At 40.4% G+C, this 22467-nt stretch overlaps 2 protein-coding genes across 3 annotated transcripts in view; both read right to left on the bottom strand.

Annotated features, from left to right (window-relative positions):
- Positions 1-300: 300 nt before the first annotated feature.
- LOC146968343 (sodium/hydrogen exchanger 9B2) lies at positions 301-10117 on the bottom strand. 2 transcript variants are annotated; one of them, XM_085759094.1, is made up of 14 exons: positions 10052-10117; positions 8139-8231; positions 7159-7258; positions 6875-7045; positions 5672-5814; positions 4623-4750; positions 4439-4520; positions 3067-3160; positions 2871-2977; positions 2631-2780; positions 1827-1935; positions 1600-1736; positions 736-910; positions 301-642 (listed from the first exon to the last, which is right to left on the bottom strand). In XM_085759094.1, the coding sequence occupies exons 1-14, from the start codon at positions 10115-10117 to the stop codon at positions 557-559; spliced, it is 1641 nt and encodes a 546-aa protein (XP_085615220.1). In that variant the 3' UTR covers positions 301-556. The 2 variants fall into 2 exon arrangements, with proteins under 2 accessions (XP_085615220.1, XP_085615219.1); XM_085759093.1 differs by lacking the exon at positions 10052-10117 and having other exon boundaries at positions 8139-8233.
- A 2116-nt stretch (positions 10118-12233) lies between these two features.
- corin (corin, serine peptidase) overlaps positions 12234-22467 on the bottom strand; it is a gene marked incomplete at its 5' end in the record, with an annotated part of 30390 nt that continues 20156 nt past the window's right edge. The window contains 10 exon segments of the mRNA XM_085759089.1: positions 12234-15122; positions 15826-16119; positions 16485-16618; positions 17398-17506; positions 18167-18329; positions 19986-20172; positions 20335-20384; positions 21485-21613; positions 21722-21845; positions 22106-22216. Of these exon segments, the coding sequence (XP_085615215.1) occupies positions 15937-16119; positions 16485-16618; positions 17398-17506; positions 18167-18329; positions 19986-20172; positions 20335-20384; positions 21485-21613; positions 21722-21845; positions 22106-22216 (1190 nt within the window).

Here is a 22467-nt window from a genome sequence, read left to right as displayed (position 1 = left end):
TCAGTGTCGGTCAAAGTTTGAGGTTTAAGCTGCACTTTGTTCTTTGTGGTTTGTGATGCTGGTGACAAACAGGAAACACCTGAAGAAGCTGAGCGACAACATTTATATGATTTCGCTTTTTAGCATTTGTTATTATTATGGCACTTGAACCCCAGTGAAGAAAGAAATAATTGGTCAAAACTCGTTAAACATTGTCGGTGATTTAAGTTTAACGTTCGAAAACAAAATATCACCTGTTCATCAACAGCTGGTCCACTGTTGTTGTAGCAACAAGGAGCAAACATGATGAAACACTGCACTCAGATTTCTAATGTGATCTGATATTTGTGTTTTTTTAATGGAAGCCAGAAAAAAATGACATGAAATGTAATAAATGACAAATATAACAATACTCCAATCCAAATAATGAGAAAAACTTGATGATGGTTACAGGATTGAAAAACTTAAATGTTTAACTTGGTGTGTTGAGTCGTCTGCAGCTACACAGAGTGAACGCACACACACAGACACACACATGGAGTGTTTTAATCAGCCGAAGTCCGTCCAGTCACAGGCCTCATAGTTTGCTTTCCAGGGTCACGTTGTCTTTTTCTTGACCCTTCCTGTTGCTGCTCGGAGGCGTGGCTTCACCCTCTTCTTCATCTGGTGGGATTCAGATTATTTATTTTTTTTTATTCCATCCACAGTTTAAACTCATTCGTCTCATTTTGTGCATGAGTCAGTAAAACCACTGACCTTTGACCTGTCGAGCCAGGAGGCGTGGCCCTGCCAGTCCGATACCCAGTGCTCCAATTGGAGCCGTGGTCAGAATGGCTAGCACAGCTAATGTTAGCACGTCTAATCCAAACTTTACCAGTTTGTCGTCCCCCTCCTCCCTTGCCATGTCCAACGCCTTTGAGCCAATGGCGGCCTGACACATAAACAGACACATCAGAAAGAGAGAAGTGGTTATTATTGTTGTAGCTATGGTCTGGGTGCTAATAGTCCTCATTAAAGGTTCTGGTGGATTTAACGGTCTATGAGAAAGTTCTAGGTTGTAATTGATTGAGGTTATTCTAGGGGTCAGCTGAAAAAGTTATTGTGGTCATTAAGGTCATTTTGGTAGATTTGGTCATTTTTGTGGCCTGTAATGAAGTTTGGTTCTTCTAAAGGCCAAGTAGTTATGGAGGAAGTTCTAGTGCTTGTTGTCTAGTAGGTGATGCTATTGATCGTCAAGAGTTTGGGGGGGGGGGGTGTTAGCAGTTCACTCTGTGAGTCCTGGAGATGTTTTGTCGCACATTTCAATGGTCGTTTTAGACAGTGATGTCATTTCATGATTGCTCTTAAAGGGTCAAATACTCTGGGCCAAAAATGAGAGGGTTTATCATAGAATCTCTTTAGAAGAGAAGTTTCAAGTCGGTCATCAAAGTCGCCCAACGGTCACAGGTGAGGACATAGGGATGAGGGTTTTCAGAGTCTTCTTTTGGTCACTGGGAAGGTTTTATGGGTCAGTGAAGTGGTTGTTTTTGTTCTCTACAAGGTTTCATCCTCCAAATGGGAGGTTTCTACAGGTTTTAGCAGTGGTTTAGTGCTTCTTGGTTCTAGGGGTCCTACACAAACCTGTACAGTGGCTTTGGGCAGCCAGGCCACAGAGATAAAGATTTTTTCCTTCAGGTTGAATCCTCCAAAATGGACCAGCAGGAAGGTGACGAGCAGACGGATCACGAGGCCGATACCGATGCAAGCGAGACCCAGACCTGAGCACACACCAACGAACAGTGTAAGATGAGTGGTGGTGGTGGTTCCACACACAAGGATTCGGCAGTCGTTCTGGGTATGATTCTTACCCACTGTGCTGGGGTTGAGGTTTGCTATGGTGATCTCTGCTCCAATCAGACCAAACAGCAGAGGCTGGAACACATCCCAGGACAGACCCACCATGGCTGCCACTGGGGCCTGGGTGTGAGAGACAAACGCAATATTTTTTTTCATAGGATAGGTCCGGGAAAGTCCCGCCTTTCCTGCCTTTCCCACCTCTGATTGGCTAGATGGGCTCCATTTTCGACTCTGATTGGTTAGAAGGGCTCTCGCCTGATTGGTTGTTTGTTTTGGCTGTGAAACGGCTGTGAAACGCAGGCTGTCGGCAAAGTGTGATAAGTGCCTAGATCTACTGGACTCTCTCTACTTATCTGGCCTGTCTAGCCTCTACCTGGTCTTTTTACTAAACTTAACCAACACCTTTCTTCATTGCCTAAACCTAACCAATGGCACAATTACACTTCTTTCAAACTCAAAATGTAAACTTGGAATATAAATTTAAAAACTAAATTTTTCGGAATGTGAAACCATTGGGGATCGAACTCAGATGCACCACACCGCAGGCGGAAATGCGAACCGCTATGCCATGACGTCAGAACACACCAGAAAGTTCAGTTTGTGTATATTTTAGTTTACTGCAGTACTGTTGTGAGATGACGTTACACGGGAGCTCATCTACCCAATCAGAGGCGGGGAAGGCGGGACTTTCCCGGACCTATCCGGACCTATACGAAAAAAAATATTGCGAGACAAACACATCGGGATTCAACAGCTTCAGTGGTTTAAAAGACCAGATGTCTGGTCCAGAATGGAGCGGTTCTGGTGTGGCTTACCTTGTCGGTTTTCCAGCCCAAAGCAGCCAGGAAGGCCAGAACCAGAGTACACAGACCACCGGCTCCAGCAAAACCAACGACGTGACTCAAAAAGACCGAAAATATGGACAGACCCAACAACATCAGAGTCCTTCTCAGCACCAGGTCCTCCTGCAGGGAGACAGAGAAACAGAACGTTAACAAGAGTAAAACTTGAATTAGATTTTATCAAATAAACCTGAGTGTGAATCAAAGTAGAACCTGGTCTTTGCTGGGGAAGCAGCACAGGAACAGACCCAGGATCAGCCCGGCTATGACCCCTCCCACCACCTCCAGGAGACCCTTCAGGATGTTCATCCACGTAGAACCTAGTAGCACAAACACAGACAGCAGCATGTAGAACAGAGGGTGGAGGAGAACCAAGCAGAGTGAAAAGGAGAGGAACACGTTCTCTGACCTGTAGAGAAGGCGATTCCCAGGCAGGTGGAGAACCCCGTTATAGCCAGGATGTCGTCGAAACTCCCAGCAGCCATCAGCAAGGTGGGGATCCCCTGGACAACCACACAGAACCAGTGATACAGTGTTGGTAGAACATAACAGAACATCATTAGAACATTAAAGGACTAGAAAATGTTTGTGGCAAGGTGAAGAGGGCCCAGGCGGGGATTGAACCCACACCTAACAGTCATGCACACTTGCACACTTGCCACTTGGCCAAAGGGACATCCCCTTGGTCTAGTAGCCAGGGCGCATAATCAATTGGGGGCATAGTGACAGGAACCTCAACTGTCACATGTTCTTGTCCTCATGGGGGCTGTTGTGGTTCTTTGGGACATTACTGTGAATCTAGGGCCTAAGGGTGAAAGGGTCTACTCGTCAAAGATGGTTCATTTGAAGAGGTTCTGTTGGACATTGACAAGGTTTAAAGTGTCCCAGAAGAGGTTCTTGTGGTTCTTCAGGAGGTGACACACTGAGCCTGATTGTCTAATCAGGTTCTTGTGGTACTTTGGGTAATCACTTAGCATTCGGAAGGTTCTACTTGTGAAAGGATTCATATAGAAGTGGATCTTTGGGCGATTGACAGGGTTTTGTGTGTAGACTGAGACGTTCTAGTGGCTCCTCTGAAGGTTCTTGTGGTACTTTAAAGTGATCGTAGCCCTCACTTAGAAGTTCCTACTTGTTAAGGGCCTTTAGGGTGCATTAGAAGATGTTCTTTATATGGTTCTTAATGTACTTGTCATTGAAGAGGTAGGCGTGGTCATGTAGGAGGTAGGTTCTAGAGGGACTTTGGGTGGTTCCAGTCCTCTTTTAAGAGGTTCTAATTGTGAAAGGGATTAATTTACCAGAGGTCTATAAGGTGGTTCTTCTGACAATTGAGTGGAGTAAGAATTTCTTTAAGTTATTGAGCAGGTTCTAGTGGTTTCTTCAGGATGTTCTAGTTATTGTGGAGGACAAGGCCTTTGTGTAGGAGGTGTTGGTGGTCAGTAATGAGGTTCTAGAGGGACTTTGGGTGGTTCCAGTCATCATTTAGACAGTTCTACTTGTGAAAATGACAGATCTTGAAGCATTTGAACTGATTGAGCAGGTTCTAGTGATTCTTCAGGAGGTTCTAGTTGAGGAGAACCGGATGCTCATGTAGGTCGAGGTTCTGAAGGTTTGTACTGGAAGGTTGTAGAAGCTGTGAAGAGGTTGATCGGGTGGTTCTGTGGGTCTCATAGGAGGTTCTACCGGTTCTTTAGGAGGACGTAACAGCTCAAGTGTGAAGCTGCTCAGGTGGCGCCCCCCGGTGGCTGAGAGTGGAACCGCCTGTGTAACGGACGGTGACTCACCTTCTCCGTGCCGTATCCTTCCCTCTGCAGCAGCAGCATCGAAGGAACGACGACGGCCGGAGACACGGCTGCCAGCACAAACCTACACACACACACACACACACACACATAGGTATAGATTAAATGGTTCAGAACAACGTTGCTGTGGTTCTGTGGTTCTGTGCCGGTGGACGGAGCGTGTTACCCCAGGATGAAGCCCCAGACCCAGGGCAGGCCCAACAGGAAGTGAGAAACCACGGCGACGATGCAGGCCTCCACCATGCAGGGTCCGACCGCAACACGCACACACACCGCCTTCAGACGACTCAACGCCTGCACACACACACACACACACACACACACACACACACACACACACACACACATTCACACCTCAGTAAGAACACCAGCATGAGCAGCAACTCTTCTTTCTACAACCATTGCCAAAAAAATACTTTACTCAATTAGAAAGACAGAACAAAACTGTCAATAAAACATTGGTACAATCGGTAACACTTTACTTGAATAGGTATTCATAAGATTGACATAAAACTGTCATAACCATCAATGAATGTCATTCGGTAAGTTATGTCACTTTTAATGCAAAGTTTACATTGTTTGAGATGTTTTTGTTCTGACAACTTCACATATTTTTTAAAGTTTGGCAATTAGGTCTGCTATGACAGTTTAAATTGTCTTTATGTCAAGTTGTCAGAACAAAAACATCTCAAACAATGTCAACTTTGCATCAAAAGTGACATAACTTACCGAATGACACTTAACGACAGCTGTCATAAGTATTCATTGATGTTTATAACAGCTGTTATGTCATGATTATGACAGTGTTATGTCAATCTTATGAATACCTATTCAAGTAAAGTGTTACCGTACAATCTGCTAACCGAACACCCAAATGGAAAACTCACCTTCACCATAAAAGATATAATAATATCACCTGCTACAACTATATCTGATCATTTATGAAATCTATCCAGAGCTGATCCTTCCAAGCAGAACTCCACACTGTTCATATGTTTTTTTTAATACAAATATATACACATATTCTCTTTTCTTCTATTCAACACCCCTTAAAACACGTGGCCAATACCCATTATCACAACTCCACCCCCTGTTTTTGTTTTGTTCTGTCTTAGTTAGTTTGTTTGTTCTGTAATTGCCCCTTGTCCCATACTGTCCTGTAATGTTTGCATAAATACTGAATTAAAAATCTACGTGTGTGTGTGTGTTACAAACCGAGGGGTCGAGGCCGAGCCCGGCCCGGGTCAGGATGATGGACAGGGCGATGTTCCTCAGAGCTGCAGACCAGTGGGTGTCGATGTAGACGGCCTCCGTGATGTAGGGAACGTTACGCAGAACCAGACCTGCCAGCAGCATACCTGCAGAACCCAGGGAGAACCAATCACATCCATGGATCAGACGACAAGCAGCAGTGTTGTAGTCAAGACCACTTCACTGAAGACCAAGAACAAACCAATGCAAGACCAGTGGTGGACAGTACATTTACTTGAGTACTGTACTTAAGTACATATCCAGAGGATTTGTACTTTACTTGAGTATTAGATTTCTTTGCTACTTATTACTCTTACTTGAATACATTTCCAAGACAAATATTTTTACTTTTACTCTACTTAATTTCTAGGAAGGCTGAAAAGTACTTGTTATTTTCAGGTCTGCTTTTTTTTTTCTAAAATCCTATTGGACACAAGCTGTGTTTGTCTGTGAAGGAAACCCTAACCCCTAAAAGCAGCACATCAGTGCAGCTGAGCAGCAAAGAGTTCATTCTCACTAACAAGAGTTAAAAGGTCCTGACATTCATTTAGAAACAATTAGAGTCATTCATTGATGTGAAAAATAAGAAATGTACTCTTACTCTTACTTCTACTTTAAGTAAATTTAAAAGCATGTACTTTTGGATACTTAAGTACCTTTAAAAGCAAGTACTTTTTTACTCTTACCCGAGTAACATGTCGACTGAGCTACTTTTACTTGTAACAGAGTAAATTTTGACCAGTTGTATTTGTACTCTTACTCAAGTACTGGGGTCTAGTACTCTGTCCAGGAGCGTGCCTATGTTCCCACAGCCCTATGTTCCCACAGCCCTATGTTCCCTCAGCCCTATGTTCCCACAGCCCTATGTTCCCACTGGACTCTCTCTACCTATCTGGCCTGTCTAGCCTCTACCGGGTCTTTTTACTAAACTTAACCAACTCTTTTCTTCATTGCCTAAACCCAACCAATGGTGGGACCAAAGGGCTGAGGGAACATCTATAGGGCCTAATTTTCAGTGACAGCAAAAGTTAGAAATGTGGGAACATAGGAATGACCCCCTCTGTCCATCTCTGTGCGAGACAGGTCACAACTTGTCCCGCAGAGCGTTGTGGAGTTGTTGCATTGTGTGAGTGGTCGTCAGGTGGTCATTGGGTCGTTGGGTCGTACCAAGCAGCGGGGGGAATGGCGGCAGCGTGGGCAGTTGGATCATTCCCACCAGCTTCCCTCCGAGCACGGAGCAGATGAAGAGGATGACGAGGCCGAACAGGTTCCCTCCAGGGAGACACTCCCTTCCTGTGATGGACCAGACCACGCCGAAGAGCAGCGCCAGCAGACACGCTGCACACACACACACACACACACACGGTTACACACACACACACACATGGTCACACACTGACAGGTCTGTTACTGATCACTGGATCGTTACATTTATTGATCTCTTCTTTCACCTTTAGTGACGACCAGACTGAGGAGTCCCCGAGGACGAGGACACCGGTCCTTCAGACTGATGCAGGACGAACAGCAGGAGGACGCCGCCGCCATCTTCATCTACACACACACACACACACACACACACACACAAACACAAACACACAGAGAGCAGAGACTGTAAATTAGTTCTTGAAGTTTTTGCTGTCTCGTCAATCACTGCAGATCACCATGGTAACCGCTGGGCAAACATCAGCATAATTAATCATTGTATTGGACCTGGATCCAAACACACAGAAAACAGTTGTTTACATTGTCCCTTCACAATAAAACTCTCCGCACACACTGCAAAAACTCTTAATCTTACCAAGAATATTTGTCTTATTTTATTTCTAGTCAAAACAAATCTCATTCTACTTAAAATAAGACTCGTCACATAAAAAGCAGTTTGTTTTTAGACACTTTTTACTTCTTTCAAGCAGATTTTCACTTGAAATAAGTAGAAAAATCTGATAGTGGAGCAAGTTTTTCTTTCTTATTACAAGCACAAAAAACTTGCTTTCACTGGCAGATTTTTCTACTTATTTCAAGTGAAATTTTGTTGAAACAAGTGAAAATGATCTAAAAACAAGTTCATTTTTAGGTGATGAGTCTTATTTTAAGTGGAAAGAGATTAGTTTTGACTAGAAATGAGACATTTTGAGAAGAAATAAGACAAATATTCTTGGAAAGATTTTGAGTTTTTGCAGTGCACCTGCTGACTGACAGTTTCCCTCATTGGCTCAGTCTGAAGCTGATCACAGCTGATACTGATTATTGATCACAGCTGCTGTAACATCTAAACACCGTCTCAGAGTTTGTTACGAACTAAACATCAACAACACGTCTGTGGACTCTATTAATACTCGACCTTTCTCAGAGTTCAGTGTGTGTCTGTGTGTGTGTTTCTATGTGTGTGTTTCTATGTGTGTGTGTGTGTCTGTGTGTGTGTGTGTCTCACCTCGTCCTGATCGTCCGTCTTCCTCCGCGGCAGCACAGTGATCTCTCTCTCTTTCTCTCGCTCGTCCTGACTGAGCTGAACTTTACTCCCTCGCTTCACCACACACACACACACACACACACACACACACAGAGAGAGAGAGAGAGAGAGAGACCTAGGCGGTGAGTGGAGAGCTGCACCTTGACCTTCTCACATCATAACACACATCATGGAAACAGAACACAAGGAACGTGATCAGAGATAATAATCAATGCATTACAACTGAGTACCGTATTATCATTAGTGTTATTAGTCTCTGCTGTTAAAGTATAAAATAATTAAAATATTCACTGTTAAAGAACAAAAACACATTTAATTTGCAGCTTTAGTTTTACAGCTCGCTTGAATCAATCTGATTATTGAATAGAATAGAATAGAATAGAATAGAATAAAATAGAATACTTTATTTAATCCCCAAGGGGCAAATTTAAAATGTCACAAGCAGCAGCAAAGAGAAAATACATTGGGACAATGGGGACAACAACACAGATCACGAAAACACTTAAGTAAAATACATAAAAACACATAGTGTATTAAAACACAATAGTAAATATGTGTATAAAAGATTAAAAGGTTAAAAGCGCTGGGTTCAGGGTGTGAATGAATCAGACGGAGGAGTTGTGCAGCTGTATCACTCTCTTGATGTTATTGATCATACAATCTATTAAAATTGATACATTCAGAAAACAGAGAGAAAAAGTTTTTAACTCTCAACAACCAACATCTAGATTTATTAAATCATTTCAAAATAAAGGTTTTTAAAATGAAAAACTGGAAGATAAACAAACACTCAGCTGTTTGCTCACATTCCTTCTCTTGTTTTTCTCACACTCCTCCGTCATTCTTCCTCTTTCTCATCTATCCATCTCTCTCTCTCCGTCACATTTATTGTTTCGTCACAGTAATGATTAAACTGTGTGTGTCTGTGTGTGTGTGACACAAACTCGGTGACACTCAGTCACCTGTCAGGTGTGTGGGGGGGCGGAGCTACACTGAGCTGGTTGGTTTCCCTGCTCGTCCACTAGAGGGCAGCAGCAACACTTCATAACAACTGCATCAACTTTATTGATACGTTAGAACACATTCAATCGATACATTAATAATATCAATAATGACAACATTTTAGTCCTAAAAACATGATGAAATTAGATTTTTTTAGGGCTGGTGACAGTACTTTCTCATTTACAGAGTGATAAAAAGAGATATCCAAAATCCTCTAATGACTCTAATATTGACTCTAATATGTCAACAAAATAAAACAAAGTAGCTTTATCCATTGTTCTGAACATGGATGGAAATATATGCAAATTAGTGCATATTTCATTAGATATAGCCTCATTTACATATTTAAACATAAAATTTGACAAAACATGTAACCCAATGTGCTCCATGACAAAACATTTAAAAAGAACAACATAAAAACAAATAATAATAAATTAAAATAATGATTGTAGAGTTAAAAGCAGTAACAACGAAGAATAAAAGAAAATAGATATTGTTTAAAGTTCTTAAAAAGAGCTCAGTTATAAGCACATGAAAATGTAGGTAATTTCATTGTCAACCATCACTGATTGATCAGTAATAAATGAATGGAACCAATTGATTATGCATTTATGGTAAATACTTATTAATAAAGGTGTTAGTTATATGCATGTTATATTCATCCCACAATGGGGAAATTTAGTTGTTACATCAGCCAAGTTAGGAAAGAAAGTAGAGGGCTACCTTATCGTTTTAAGGTATAGTAAAGCGCATAAATACAGACCATTTATGTAAAGTGTAAAATGTAAATGATGAACAGTGGTGCTGCTCTGATATAGATGATTATTGGAGGATTATTGATCATTGATCAGAGAAGCGTGAACTCACTGTACCTCAGTTTGTTTCTGCTTCTGTTCGTCGTCACGACAGTAACGTCTGGTGGCTTCTTCATCCATCATCTACACACACACACACATACACACACACACAGAGTTAATTATAGGGAAACAGCTGATTTGGCTACAGTTCATTTATTCTAATTACTAATTTACATAATTATTCAGCTGCAGAAACAAAATGATTTCTTGTTTTTTCATCAAGTCAAATATAAAAATCCAGTTTTGACTTTTGTTCTAAAGTGTAGAACAGAACGTTACCAGACAGAGTTGTTTTAGAGGTAAATGCAGAGACTGCTTGATGAAAAACTGTCCCTGAAGGCAACACGCATCAGTGGTTTTGCATGAATTTCCCTCTAAAACAACTCTGTGTGGTAACGTTGTGTTATTATCTCATAGCGTGGTGAATGTGCAGCTCACAACTTGTCCACCAGAGCGTTGTGGAGTTGTTGGATTGTGTATTTGATGAGTTTGATGAGGGAAACCAAGAAATCCCATAATGAGCCTCCGTAGCGTAGCTCTGAGCAGCTCGCCGCTCTGCTCCGCCGTTCTAAAAACAGCTTGCACCGACAATTAAAGGTAACGAACCTACTGCTATGACTATAGGGATTATGGCAATGGGCCAATTTGACAAAATGTTCAACTATCCCTTTTAACAGTTCTAATGAATCAAATATTGATTATTGATCTGCACGTGCACAAAAGCCTGACAGATCCTCACACTCATAATCAATAACACACACACACAGACACACACACAGCAGCTAATTAACAGTTGATTAGTTTTCAGTAGTTTGTGTCGTTACTCACCTTGGGTCGATTCACAGCTGCGACTGGAACAAAGAGGAAAAGACGACTGAGGAGTTAGTCACAGAGACACTGAGTGTGTGTCTGTGTGTGTGTGTTGCAGCCTGGTTTTAATGCAGTGGACAGTGTGTGTGACAACGACCTGTGTTTCCTTTAATACCAGGCTTCACAGTGTGTGTGCCATGTGTGTCATTTAGCACAGTGAGAGAGACAAACAGTTTAAACCCACTGTTATTAACACACACACACACACACACGGTTCAGAAACACACACGTCTTATTATCATTGGGATAATAGCAGGTGTGTGTCAGTTTGTGCGCACACAGCGACGAACACCTGACGTTTACACACCTCACACACACACACACACACGCTCTCTGTGATGTCACATGTAGAGCTGCAACAATTAATTGCAAAATAACTGATTATTAAATTAATCATCAACTATTCTGATAATCTAATAATCAGTTTGAGTAGTTTTTAAGAAAAAAAGTCCAAATTCTCTGACTTCAGCTTCTTGAATGTGAATATTTCTGGTTCTTTATATTCCTTTGTGACAATAAAATGAGTCTCTCGTAAAAGTACAATTCACAATAACAATCTATGTAATTTTACAGTCCAAGTCTTTAAAGGCCGTTTTCTCAGAAAGAGTTGTTCAGACTCAGACTCTGAGCTAGAAATCTCAACTTCAGCAGCACTTAGAGACACCAAACCTTCCACTTTGATCCTGTTGTGGAAGTTTTTTGCTGTTTGCTGTTGGTGAATAATGAAATAGAGACTACTGCTTGCCGACAAGCTTTTTATTTCCTTGCAAAGAAAGGTCAGTCCTCACCCGAGCGGTGATGGTAAAGAAAGACCGAGAGAAATGGGGAGACCAAACATTTATACCTTAGGAACGCCCCTGGGGCATCTTGCAGGGTATTGTGTTGAGGTGAGAAGTTAAGAGGTCTCGTGAACACAATTTAAAATACAAAAGGGTTTGAATATTGATGAGAAAGTGAGAGGTTGGGAGCTTTTGTCAATTAATGTTTTGGAAATATGCAAATTAGCAAATTTTTCATTACATATTTAAACATAAAATTTCACAAAACTTATATTTGTCCCAATGTAATTAATAAACTTGGGAAGTTTCATGGTGATATCCATTAGCATTAGCAACCGTTAGCTCATTGAATACAATAATAAACTGTGTGTAACGTTTCCAGCCTCTTTAAGACGACATTATGACTGTGACGCTCCAGTCAGCAGATAAATATCTCCATTTATTTTTTATTTGTGGAGCAGAGGAAGTGGAAACAGACGATGACGGGTCTGCACACAGGCTGTGAGTCACACACACACACACACAAAGATACACACACACAGAGCACAGAGTGTGTGTATAGTTTTATTGGTGCGATACAAGGTGATACAAACCAAATATTCACTGTTTTACACAAACATTAGAGGCTACAGTCTGTTCATTAAGCATAAGACCCATATCAAACAGTGACGCTCTTCATCATCATCATAATCTTCATCATCACTATCATCATCATCATCTTCATCATGGTAATTAAGTAGTAACAGCAAAATCAGGAAGTGACATCAGAAACACACGCACTAGCCAGATCACACAAACAAACACACACAGTCTGTATATCTGACTGTATGTTCACAAAACACACACACACACACTCTTACACACATACACACACACACACACACACACACACACACACATACACACCGACAGCCCTGTGTAAGAAGCATGACATACAAAAAGCTGTAGAAAAATACTCTTAAAAAACCAAACACACAAAACAACAACGACGACGACGACGACGACGATAGCGACCACCTGGAATGTTGAGTTCGACCGGAGCATGGAGGACGAACGGCAACGTGTCGGCAACTCTCTCTGACTCCGCCCCCTTTTAAATCACAACTAACCGAATAAAAACCGATGATGATGTCATTCTCTTGAAACAATGCTGCGTTCGAGACAACTCACAACTTTGAATCTCCCGCTTGAAAAGTCAGATTTCCGCCTTCAACGCATTCGAGATGCACCACCGCAACAGAATAACCACAAACATGTTGGACCGGCACAAACTTTGCACTCAAAGTGCTTCACGTAGCTAAGGCAGAAAACAATTACAAAAGGCACAAAAACTATTTAAAAAAAGGAGCATTTTAAAATAATGAAACCGATCATTTAAAGTCAAAGAGAAATAATAATCCAGAACAACAGTAGGTTAATCTGTAACCGTAAAAAAATATTTTAGCCCATATTTCATAACGTTTTAATGTATTTTGGCATAGGAAATGCATTTTAATCAATGTTTTACCATTGACCGCGTGGTTGCAAGGGTGCAGATTGTTGTGCACTATCAGACAACTGGTTCTTAAAAAAATCGGGCATTCGATTGCAGTTTTTCAAGAAAGTTCAGAGTTGTCTCAAACGCAGCATAAAAATCAATAATTTTGTGTTCAACAAAACAGTAAACATTTTAACTTAATGTCTGATATTGATTCTAAAATGGTTTTGGAGAGAGGCGTTTGTATCAACTAATAACCCTGTAAACAAAAACACTGATCCATGGTCCAACGCGTCGTCAAAAAATTAAAAACTGATTCAGTTTGAGTTGATGGATTATTCACTATTTTAGAAAACTACATTTAATCTTTCAAGGATAAACTGAATCTGAAAGAGTCATTCACAACTTCAGCTTTGAGCTAAGGAACTGATTTTGATAGCTACACTCTGGATTAGCTTAGCCTGCTAGTCAAGCTAGCTGTTAAAACCGCTACACAACTGGACCAGGACGGTTTCGAAGACACTGAGCTTAAGTTAATGTAGCTTCCTACTGGCACCTGCAGATACTATTAAAATACATTGATTAATGTCAGTGCGCTACATTTGTGCTTCATATTCTAGCTGGCGCTAATTTGGCAGTAAATAGTTTGTGTTAGCGAGTGTGCTAGCTAACTTAAGCAATAGCGAGGTAGCTATTTAAATCAGTTTTCTTTAAATTTGAGATAATTTGACTTAATTATTTTCATTAGTAACATATTACACTGCTTTTATTCATCAGATATAATCCATATGTAACATGTTTATTACATTAACAGACATGTGAAGTGTTTATTAATGTTATTCTCCTATTGAAGATGGTTTATTTTATTTTAGATTGTTAAATACCTTAATACACACTGGCATTAAGTCTCTTATAAAGCAGTTATTTATTACAAGTGAAGTTTCTGTCTGTAGTAATTTAAATTTCAATCAGACTTTGTGTTAATAAAGTTTTCTAGAGTTGCCCACACAGTTGCCAACGTGTGAGGAAGCAAAATAAAAAAATCACCTGTCCATCACTCTCTGTCTCACACACAGTACGACACTGTACAGGTAACGAGTTGTTCTGTTTTTTCTTTTTTTTTTTACTGCAAGGTTTAAGTACAGGCACTATAGAGTGAAGCATTGTGGGGGGTTGAGCGCTCAGCTGGTCTGTTTTAGCTAGCAGCTTTTAGGACGTCAGAACTTTGTGACGATGTTTTAACGAAGAGCCAAAGTTTGAACCTGTTAGAGAGTTCAGATTAAAGCAACAGACACCGACTGAAAAGTAGAAGTGAAGATGATTAGAAAGTTTTTCCTCTGAGTTTCTGCTGCTGCTCAACTACAAACAAGAAATGACATGTTCATGGAAGCAAAGGCACTTCTTATAAATGAATATTCATAATTATCATTATCAACAAGAAGTGAAATTTAACCACGACTGAAGATTTAATGTTGAAGTTGAAACTCCACTCAAGTCTAATTTAAACATAAAAAATACATTTGATAAAGTTTAACAATAAAAAATTAGACTCTTTTAGTGAAGTCAGTTTGTTAACGTTGTTACTAAAATAAAAGACTTCACTTATTCCTCCAAACTGTGATTCAGGAAGCAGCTTTTCACAATAAAACATTATTTCAACATTAAATGTTCACTGTTTAAACTCACTGCTCTTTATGTGTTTGTTAAATGTAAATGTTGTTTATGGCCTCGTTTTGCTTCCATACATGTTTCTGAGCGACAAACTCAACAACAAAGACAAACAGAAAAACAACTACAGTCCTAAAAATAATAATAATAATAACAACTCAGTTAAACCATGTGAACGTGATGACGTGTACGTGTTAACAACGGCTCTACCAGCTAACTAGTTAGCATCAGTAATACGACTTTAGACCGCTGCTCGTACAGCAGTTAGCATCGAAGGCTATCAGTATAGATAGACCGAATTGCCTTGTTTACATTCTACTTCCGGGTAGAAAACCAGCACGTAATTTGAATGAGATCAATAGTAACGAACGAGAGTTTAGCTATTTATCATATTTTTCACGCCCTATCACCGTTTAGACAAATCTGAAATGATTGAAGAAACATTACTATTTCTGTGTGTGTGTGTTTTGTGTTGCTATGTGTGGTATTTATTCAGTTTGGGGGAATCGCAGTGTCTAGAAAGCATCAGTGGCTGCAGCTGACAGGGACAGCTGACGGCGGTAGCTAAGCTAACGGTAGCAGCTAAGCTAACGGCGGTAGCTAAGCTAACATCAGGACGTCAGCTGTTAAAACCCTCCCGTTGTGGGACACGACATGAAACTACTCCAGTTAGCTCAGTCATGTTGGAACTCAGATATCCGCTGGAGAAAATATTTTTTCATGGACTGTTTATTGAGTCACTGAGTTATTAAAGTTAAACAGGTAGCTAACCGTTAGCCCGGCTAATCTATGATAACCATGACTAATTACAAAAATGTGCACACAGAAATAGTAATGTTTGTCCAATCATTGGTTTTATAGACTTTACAAACATCAGATTAGTCTAAACGGTGATATAGTGACATGAAAAATAGTGAAACTCTCGTCCATCACTATTGTTCTCATGCTGGTTTTCTACCCGGAAGTAGTTGTAAACAACAAGGCGATTCGTCCTATAGGCACAGGTAGAGGAACTGAAGGTGTGTGTGACTGACGATGACATCACTTCCTCCTGGAATGAAACAGTGTGTGTTGAGTGTGAGTGAGAGTGTGAGAGTGTGTGTGTGTTAGTCGTTCAGGTATGTGTGGATGTAGATCTGTTGTTGGATCCAGGGGGTGAAGTGCGTCACGTTGCTGTAAACTCCGGGCCCGAGCACTTTGCTGAAGCAGACGCTGCCCCACGACGTCAGGCCGAACAACGTCCAGTAACCGCTGTTCTCCTCGCACACCAACGGGCCGCCGCTGTCGCCCTGGAGACACACACACACACATCAGAACTCAGTAATAATAAGGCAAGGCAAGGCAAGGCATCTTTATTTATATAGCGCATTTCATACCAAGGCAACTCAATGTGTTTTACATAAAGACAAATCATTTGAAAAAAAAGATAAGCATAAAACTGAATAAAAACAAACACTAAAAACAGAGTTAAAAGCAAGAGCAAATAAAAGTAAAATAAAAGAAAATAGATAAAGTTTAAAGTTCTTAAAGCTCAGCTATAAGCACGTGAAAAGAGAAATGTTAGAGAATAATAGAGAAATAATACAAAAAGTAGAATAAATAAATCAATAAATCAACTATCATCAGCGGATCAATAATTTTCTCTCCATGTTACCATGCAGGAGTCGACGGTTCCAGCATCGTAACCGGCGCAAAGCATTCTGGGAGTGATGGTCTTCATGTCAAAGTAAGACTGACACTGGGACAGAGAGATGATGCGAACCTCCCCCTCCTGCAGCTTGAAGGGCACTGCACACACACACACACACACACACACACACACACACACACACTCCTGGTTAGCGAGGGTCCTCAAGTGCATAAAGACCAATGGTTCTCTTGGTGGGGTCCGGGGAGTGGAGAGTCCTTGAGAGGGGGTCCCCAACCTTTTCTTGAAATCTTACCACTTTTTTCTAGAATTTTTAAAGTTTTTTGAGAATTTTGTACCCTTTTTTGAAAATCCTTATTACTTTTAAATTTTTTTTATTTGACCACTTTTTCTAGAATTAATTTTTTTTTTTTTTTTAACCTTTTAGGAGAAATTTTTACCAGTTTCTTCTAGAATTGTTTTGCTAAATTTTACCATCTTTTTTAGATTTGGTTTTGAGAGGTTTTACCACTTTTTGTAGAATTGTTTTGGGGAAGTTTTACCACTTTTTTCTAGACAGATTTTAACTTTTTTTTTTTTTTTTAATCTTACCAGTTTTTTTCTATAATATTTTCTTATTTTTCTTTTTGAGAAATTTTACCAGGTTTTTCGAGAAACTTCTCTACAATTTTTCAAAAATTCATGCCATTGGCCCTAATTTGAACATACATTGACTAAAAAAGTAATGTTCTTCAGCCTCAGAACAAATATTTGTGTATTTCTGGTGTTTGCTTTAAAATTTTGTCCAATGGGGGTCCGTGGTCTAATGCATGTCAATTTAGGGGTCCTTAATGTAAAAAAAATTGAGACCCACTGATATAGACAGGTGTGTGTGTGTGTGTCTGTGTGTGTGTGTGTGTGTGTGTGTGTGTGTACTCACTCCTGTTGCCCATGTGGCCCCAGCCGGTGATGTAGCAGTAGGAGTCGGGGGAGGGCAGCTGTCCGGGCTGAGGGAGACACACCGGCCGGACGAACGGCGTCTCCTCCACCTGCAACCACACACACGCCGCATCAATAACCGCGTCTGATCAGACAGCTGATAATCAATAATACCGGGAATCATTCAGCAGTGTCCAAACCTTTTTTTTAGGTTTTCCTCAGACATTCATTCATATCAGACAAGACATTCAAAGGACTTCCACCTTCCTTTTTGTCGAAAGGACCATCTTTATGGAACAATCTACCTACATCACTGAAATCAATATCCGCTCTGGCTTTGTTCAAAAAACAACTGAAAAAAGGGTTAGGAAAAAAATAAAATAATAATAATGATAAATAATAAAAATCATTTTTTAGTTACGATTTGTAGCATTTCTGGATCTGTGTAATTTAATTATTTTTTTTCCTTTTTCATTATGTAAACTTTTTTTAAATTTTTATTGTTAATTCAGTATCTTTCATTTTTCTATGTTAACTTGTCATTCTTCTTTTCTTGTTTTTCTTTCTTTTCTGTTTTTTATGTTGTGAATTTCTGTGTTGTCTTCCTACTCTGAAGACCACCACTGTTGTTGTTGTTTTTTCATAGGGGAGGTATTTTTATAAGCCTGTTTTGGCTTCTACCTCTCCTGCACAATGTTTAATTGTACTATTTTCATTGTTTATACAGGTTTTATAATGTGCAAATAAAAAAATATTAATATAATATTAACCTCAGAGTCCAGCTCCACCACACTGATGTCGTAGTCCACCACCGCCCGGTTGTAGCGCGGGTGTACGACGATGGAGCGCACCCCGCGGCTCTGGCTGTGGACGCCCGGGTGGTCCAGGTTGTTCAGACCCAACACGACCTTCCACAGGTCGGCGCTCTCCCTCCTGGGGGCCGAGACATCACACATCACACATCAATCATCAACGACCTCAGACCTCTGCTGCCCCTCAGACCGCCACAACCTTCCTTTTTTTTTTTTTTTTGAACTTACTTTTTTATTTGACACATACAAACGTAAATTTAACAAGCACCAAGGAGATGTATATTGTATAAAGTCACACTTGCTTGAGATTCTTGAAACTGAAAGTCTTTTCTTTTTTTTGTTGAATATTCTTTGTAAATATCAGTCCGTATTCTTGTACTTGTACGTCATTTTTACAATCTTCCTTTTTAATTTGCACCACGAGAAACAGCTACGAGTCATTAATAACTTTTAACTTTTAGCCGTAGAGCTGATGTTAACTCGTAAACTAGTAAAGCTAGCTGTTAGAACCGCTGCACAACAAGACTAAGATCATTTGTTTGTTTGTTACTGCTCTAGGGGTGGGAGAAAAAAATCGATTCACATAAATATCACGATATCTTTTTTGACGATTTTTAAATCGATTTTTTATTTTTTATTTTTTTTTATTTTTTGGGGGGGGAATTTTTTTAAATATTGTGCAATGTGCATTTGTTAGCCTTTTTTACATACAGAGAGTACAGGTTTTGAAAAGGGTTTAAGTTCACTTTATAATGGAGTATGTTAATTTATAGGCTCCTACAGTATTTGTGTGCTAAAAACCGAGAGAATCTGCAATATCGTAGAATCGCAATTTAAATCGAATCGCCATCCAAAAAAATCGTAGAAGAATCAAATCGGGAGAAAAGCTTATCATCACAGCCCTATACTGCTCACATTAAAACACACTGATTGACAGGTGACTATCTAAACCCTTTCCTTTAAATTCATGCAATTATCTGCATTAGCAACATGCTGCAGTTAAAGAGGAACTATGCAAGTACGATAGTATGTACCCCGCTTTGCTAACCCTCCTCTTGGCCATGTGCATTTGTTTACAACGAGGCCCACGAGAAATCAATCAATGGAGGGGAGATTATTAGAGAACATTATACAGTATATCATATACGATGTAACGACATGCACAGTATATTTGTGTAGTTTAATCTGTCATAAACAAGAGATTAAGGGTTACCGAGCGCGTTTGTGTCTCCCTCGCAACAAGTTAAGTCATTTATTAAACCATCACAATTACTCCAAAACTGTTTAATTAAGTTAAAAATGTAGCATAGTTAACTCATTGAGTGCCGCGCTCCTTTCCAAAGTTTTAGTCAAGTGTACCGGCAATTTAGACCATTTTTGACGATTTTTGTAGAGCCACAGTGTATTCTATATTATTGCCACTCATTTTTTCATTTGAAAGGTGAAACTTTATGCTTCAAATGGCCACAAACCGTTTGTTTCTACGTTCTATTTCTATTTTCATAATTTAAAAAAAAAGCAAAAAACGTAAAATCTCGTTTTTGGCACTCAACGCATGGGAACGAAAAACGAGAAATTTCGTGGTTGGCACTCAATGAGTTAAGCTACAAATCCTGCATAGTTCCTCTTTAAGTTTTATTTTTTTATTTATACAGTTATACCAGTTATTATGTGGTCATAGATGATAATTTCAGAGTTAAATTAGTGAAATCACAAAATGAAACTCAATAACACGAGATAAACACAGCATGACGATAGTTTCTCGTTTCCGTCTCACCCCTCGAAGCAGTGTGCGACGGTCAGAGCCCAGCGCCGGGCGATGAGGACGCAGCCACAGACGTGTCCACTCTGGCCGCTCTGCAGCGAGCACTGCCACGGCCACGCCCCCCGCCGCGACACCCGCCCCCCCAGAATCCTCTTCTTCCTGTGGGGGTAGAGACCCACCGCCGGACGGAGACCACACTCTGACAGACAGACAGACAGAGAGAGAGAGAGATGAATCGTGTCTGCTCTGATGGATAATCAATCAATCAATCAATCAATCAATCAATCAATCAATCAATCAATCAATCAATCAATCAATCAATCAATCAATCAATCACAGATCAACAGGAGGGAAGATTTACCTTCTCTGGTGCAGAGGACAGACACTCTCCTCCTGCTGTGACACGCGTGACTAAAGACACAGGGACAGAGTTAGAGTCCTAATGGTCCAACTAACACAGCTAATGTAGATAAACTACTCAAGTTGATTCATTTGTTTAATAATCTGCACATGATAGTAATCAAATACACAAAAATATAAAATAACAATTCAGATATTGCCAAAGAAAAACACTTAACAACTAAGACAATCAATGAAATCTTTACAAAGTAACATAAGTTAAGGAAAATTTAGCCACAATCACTTAAATATACTTGCATACAGGGGTTTATGAACTGTCCAAAACCTCTGTCTGTGTGTGTGTATGTATGTCACGCTTCACATCGGACAGTTCACGCCTCCACGTCGTCCATTAATTCCTGATCAGTGACACCTCGTTGGGCACTGTCCCTCACATACCAGGGCTGAACACATCTACTACTGACCGCAGTGTGTTTCCTCTAAATTGAGGTGAATTTGATCAAATATACTCAAGTAATAGATATTAGTATCATAATAGTAAGAGTATGCTGCATTAAAACTACTCTTACAAGTAGAGTTTATCCCAAAAGTTACTCAAGTAAGTGGCAAGTAGCTGTATATGTGACAAATAAAGTACCTTTACCTTTACCTTTACCAAGTAAACGTATCAGAGTAAATGTAGCGTGTTACTACCCTAACCCTCTGGTAGATAACAAAACAAACACAGTTAAAACCCCTGTACAGACTTTTCATTTAGTGTTGATTTTGGTGGCCCCCTGTGGACGAAAGCGGTGGTGTTTTGCCGGAATGAAGACTGCATTTCCCACTGTCATGAAGACGTTTGTCTGGCCGGCGCGTGTAGATTTGTTTTGGAAACGTCGGAAAGAAGACGGGACTTGCTTCTTCTTTTTTTTAGCAGCGTAATGTATCTATTCGTATCGTTTGGTCAGTGGTCCGACCCGACCATGCCTTCCAGAGGTCTAGAATTAGACGACTTAGAAATAGCGTATCTTCACACTGATGGGCTCATTTGCTGTTGTAGGTAACAGAGACACATCAGCAGAAACCAGAGTCTTTTGCGTATCCAGTTAAAAGCTCCGTACCGGGGCTTTAATGTAGCTTTATCATGTGTTCACTCGTGGTTCTGGTACCTTCTCTTCTCCAGTCGGGCTTGAAGAGCAGAACCGTTCTTCAGGTTCCACTCGGGGTGGACGTGTAACCAACGGCGACGGCCCGGGACTCCAGGCTGGTCGGGCACCATGGAAACAGATGAGGGGACCCTGCCGGGAGAAAACACACACAAGTGTATTTAACCTGTCACACTGTCATGGTGTGTGTGTGTGTGTGTGTGTGAGTGAGTGTGTGAGTGTGTGTGTTACTAACCTTACCCTAGTCCCAGCTGGCTGCAGGTCAGTTTGCTGAGCTCGTCGTTCCACTCGTCCGCACACACCTGGTACTCGGCCGCCGTCCTGAACACCGTCAACACAGAACCAGACCGGTCCGACAGAGACACTGCAGAGAAAACCGATCAGATCAATCAATCAATCAATCCATCAGTTCACTTTTGAGGGTAACATTTATGCTTTTTGTAAATGTATGTTTTTGGTATTTTGTTATTATTTGTGTGAAACCTTGGACGTCATGGGACGCAAGACAAATTTCACAGTGATCTGACAATAAAGTGTAATCTTATCTTATCTTATCTTATCTTATCTTAATACAATCTGATCACAGCACTCGATGATCAATAGAAGCGGTCGGTCGGTGGTTACCACAGTTCCACTCGTCAGAGCTGTCGGAGCAGTGCTTCTTCCCGTCGCACCACAGAGTGCGATGGACACACTGGTGGTTGTTACAGGAGAGCTCGTTGTCTCTGCATACCGCTGAGGACACACACACACACACACACACACACACACACACACACGGATCAATATTATTACACTGCAAAAACTCAAAATCTTTCCAAGAATATTTGTCTTATTTCTTGTCAAAATGTCTCATTTCTAGTCAAAACTAAACTCTGTCCACTTTAAATCAGACTAAAACCAAAAAATGTACTTGTTTTTAGATCATTTTCACTTGTTTCAAACTAATTTTCACTTGAAATAAGTAGAAAAATCTGCCAGTGAGA

The sequence above is a fragment of the Trachurus japonicus genome, chromosome 18 (genome assembly GCF_045865225.1).
Source record: "Trachurus japonicus isolate A0001 chromosome 18, Traja_1.0".
NCBI lineage: Eukaryota > Metazoa > Chordata > Actinopteri > Carangiformes > Carangidae > Trachurus > Trachurus japonicus.
This window is presented reverse-complemented; position numbering and strand designations above follow the sequence as displayed.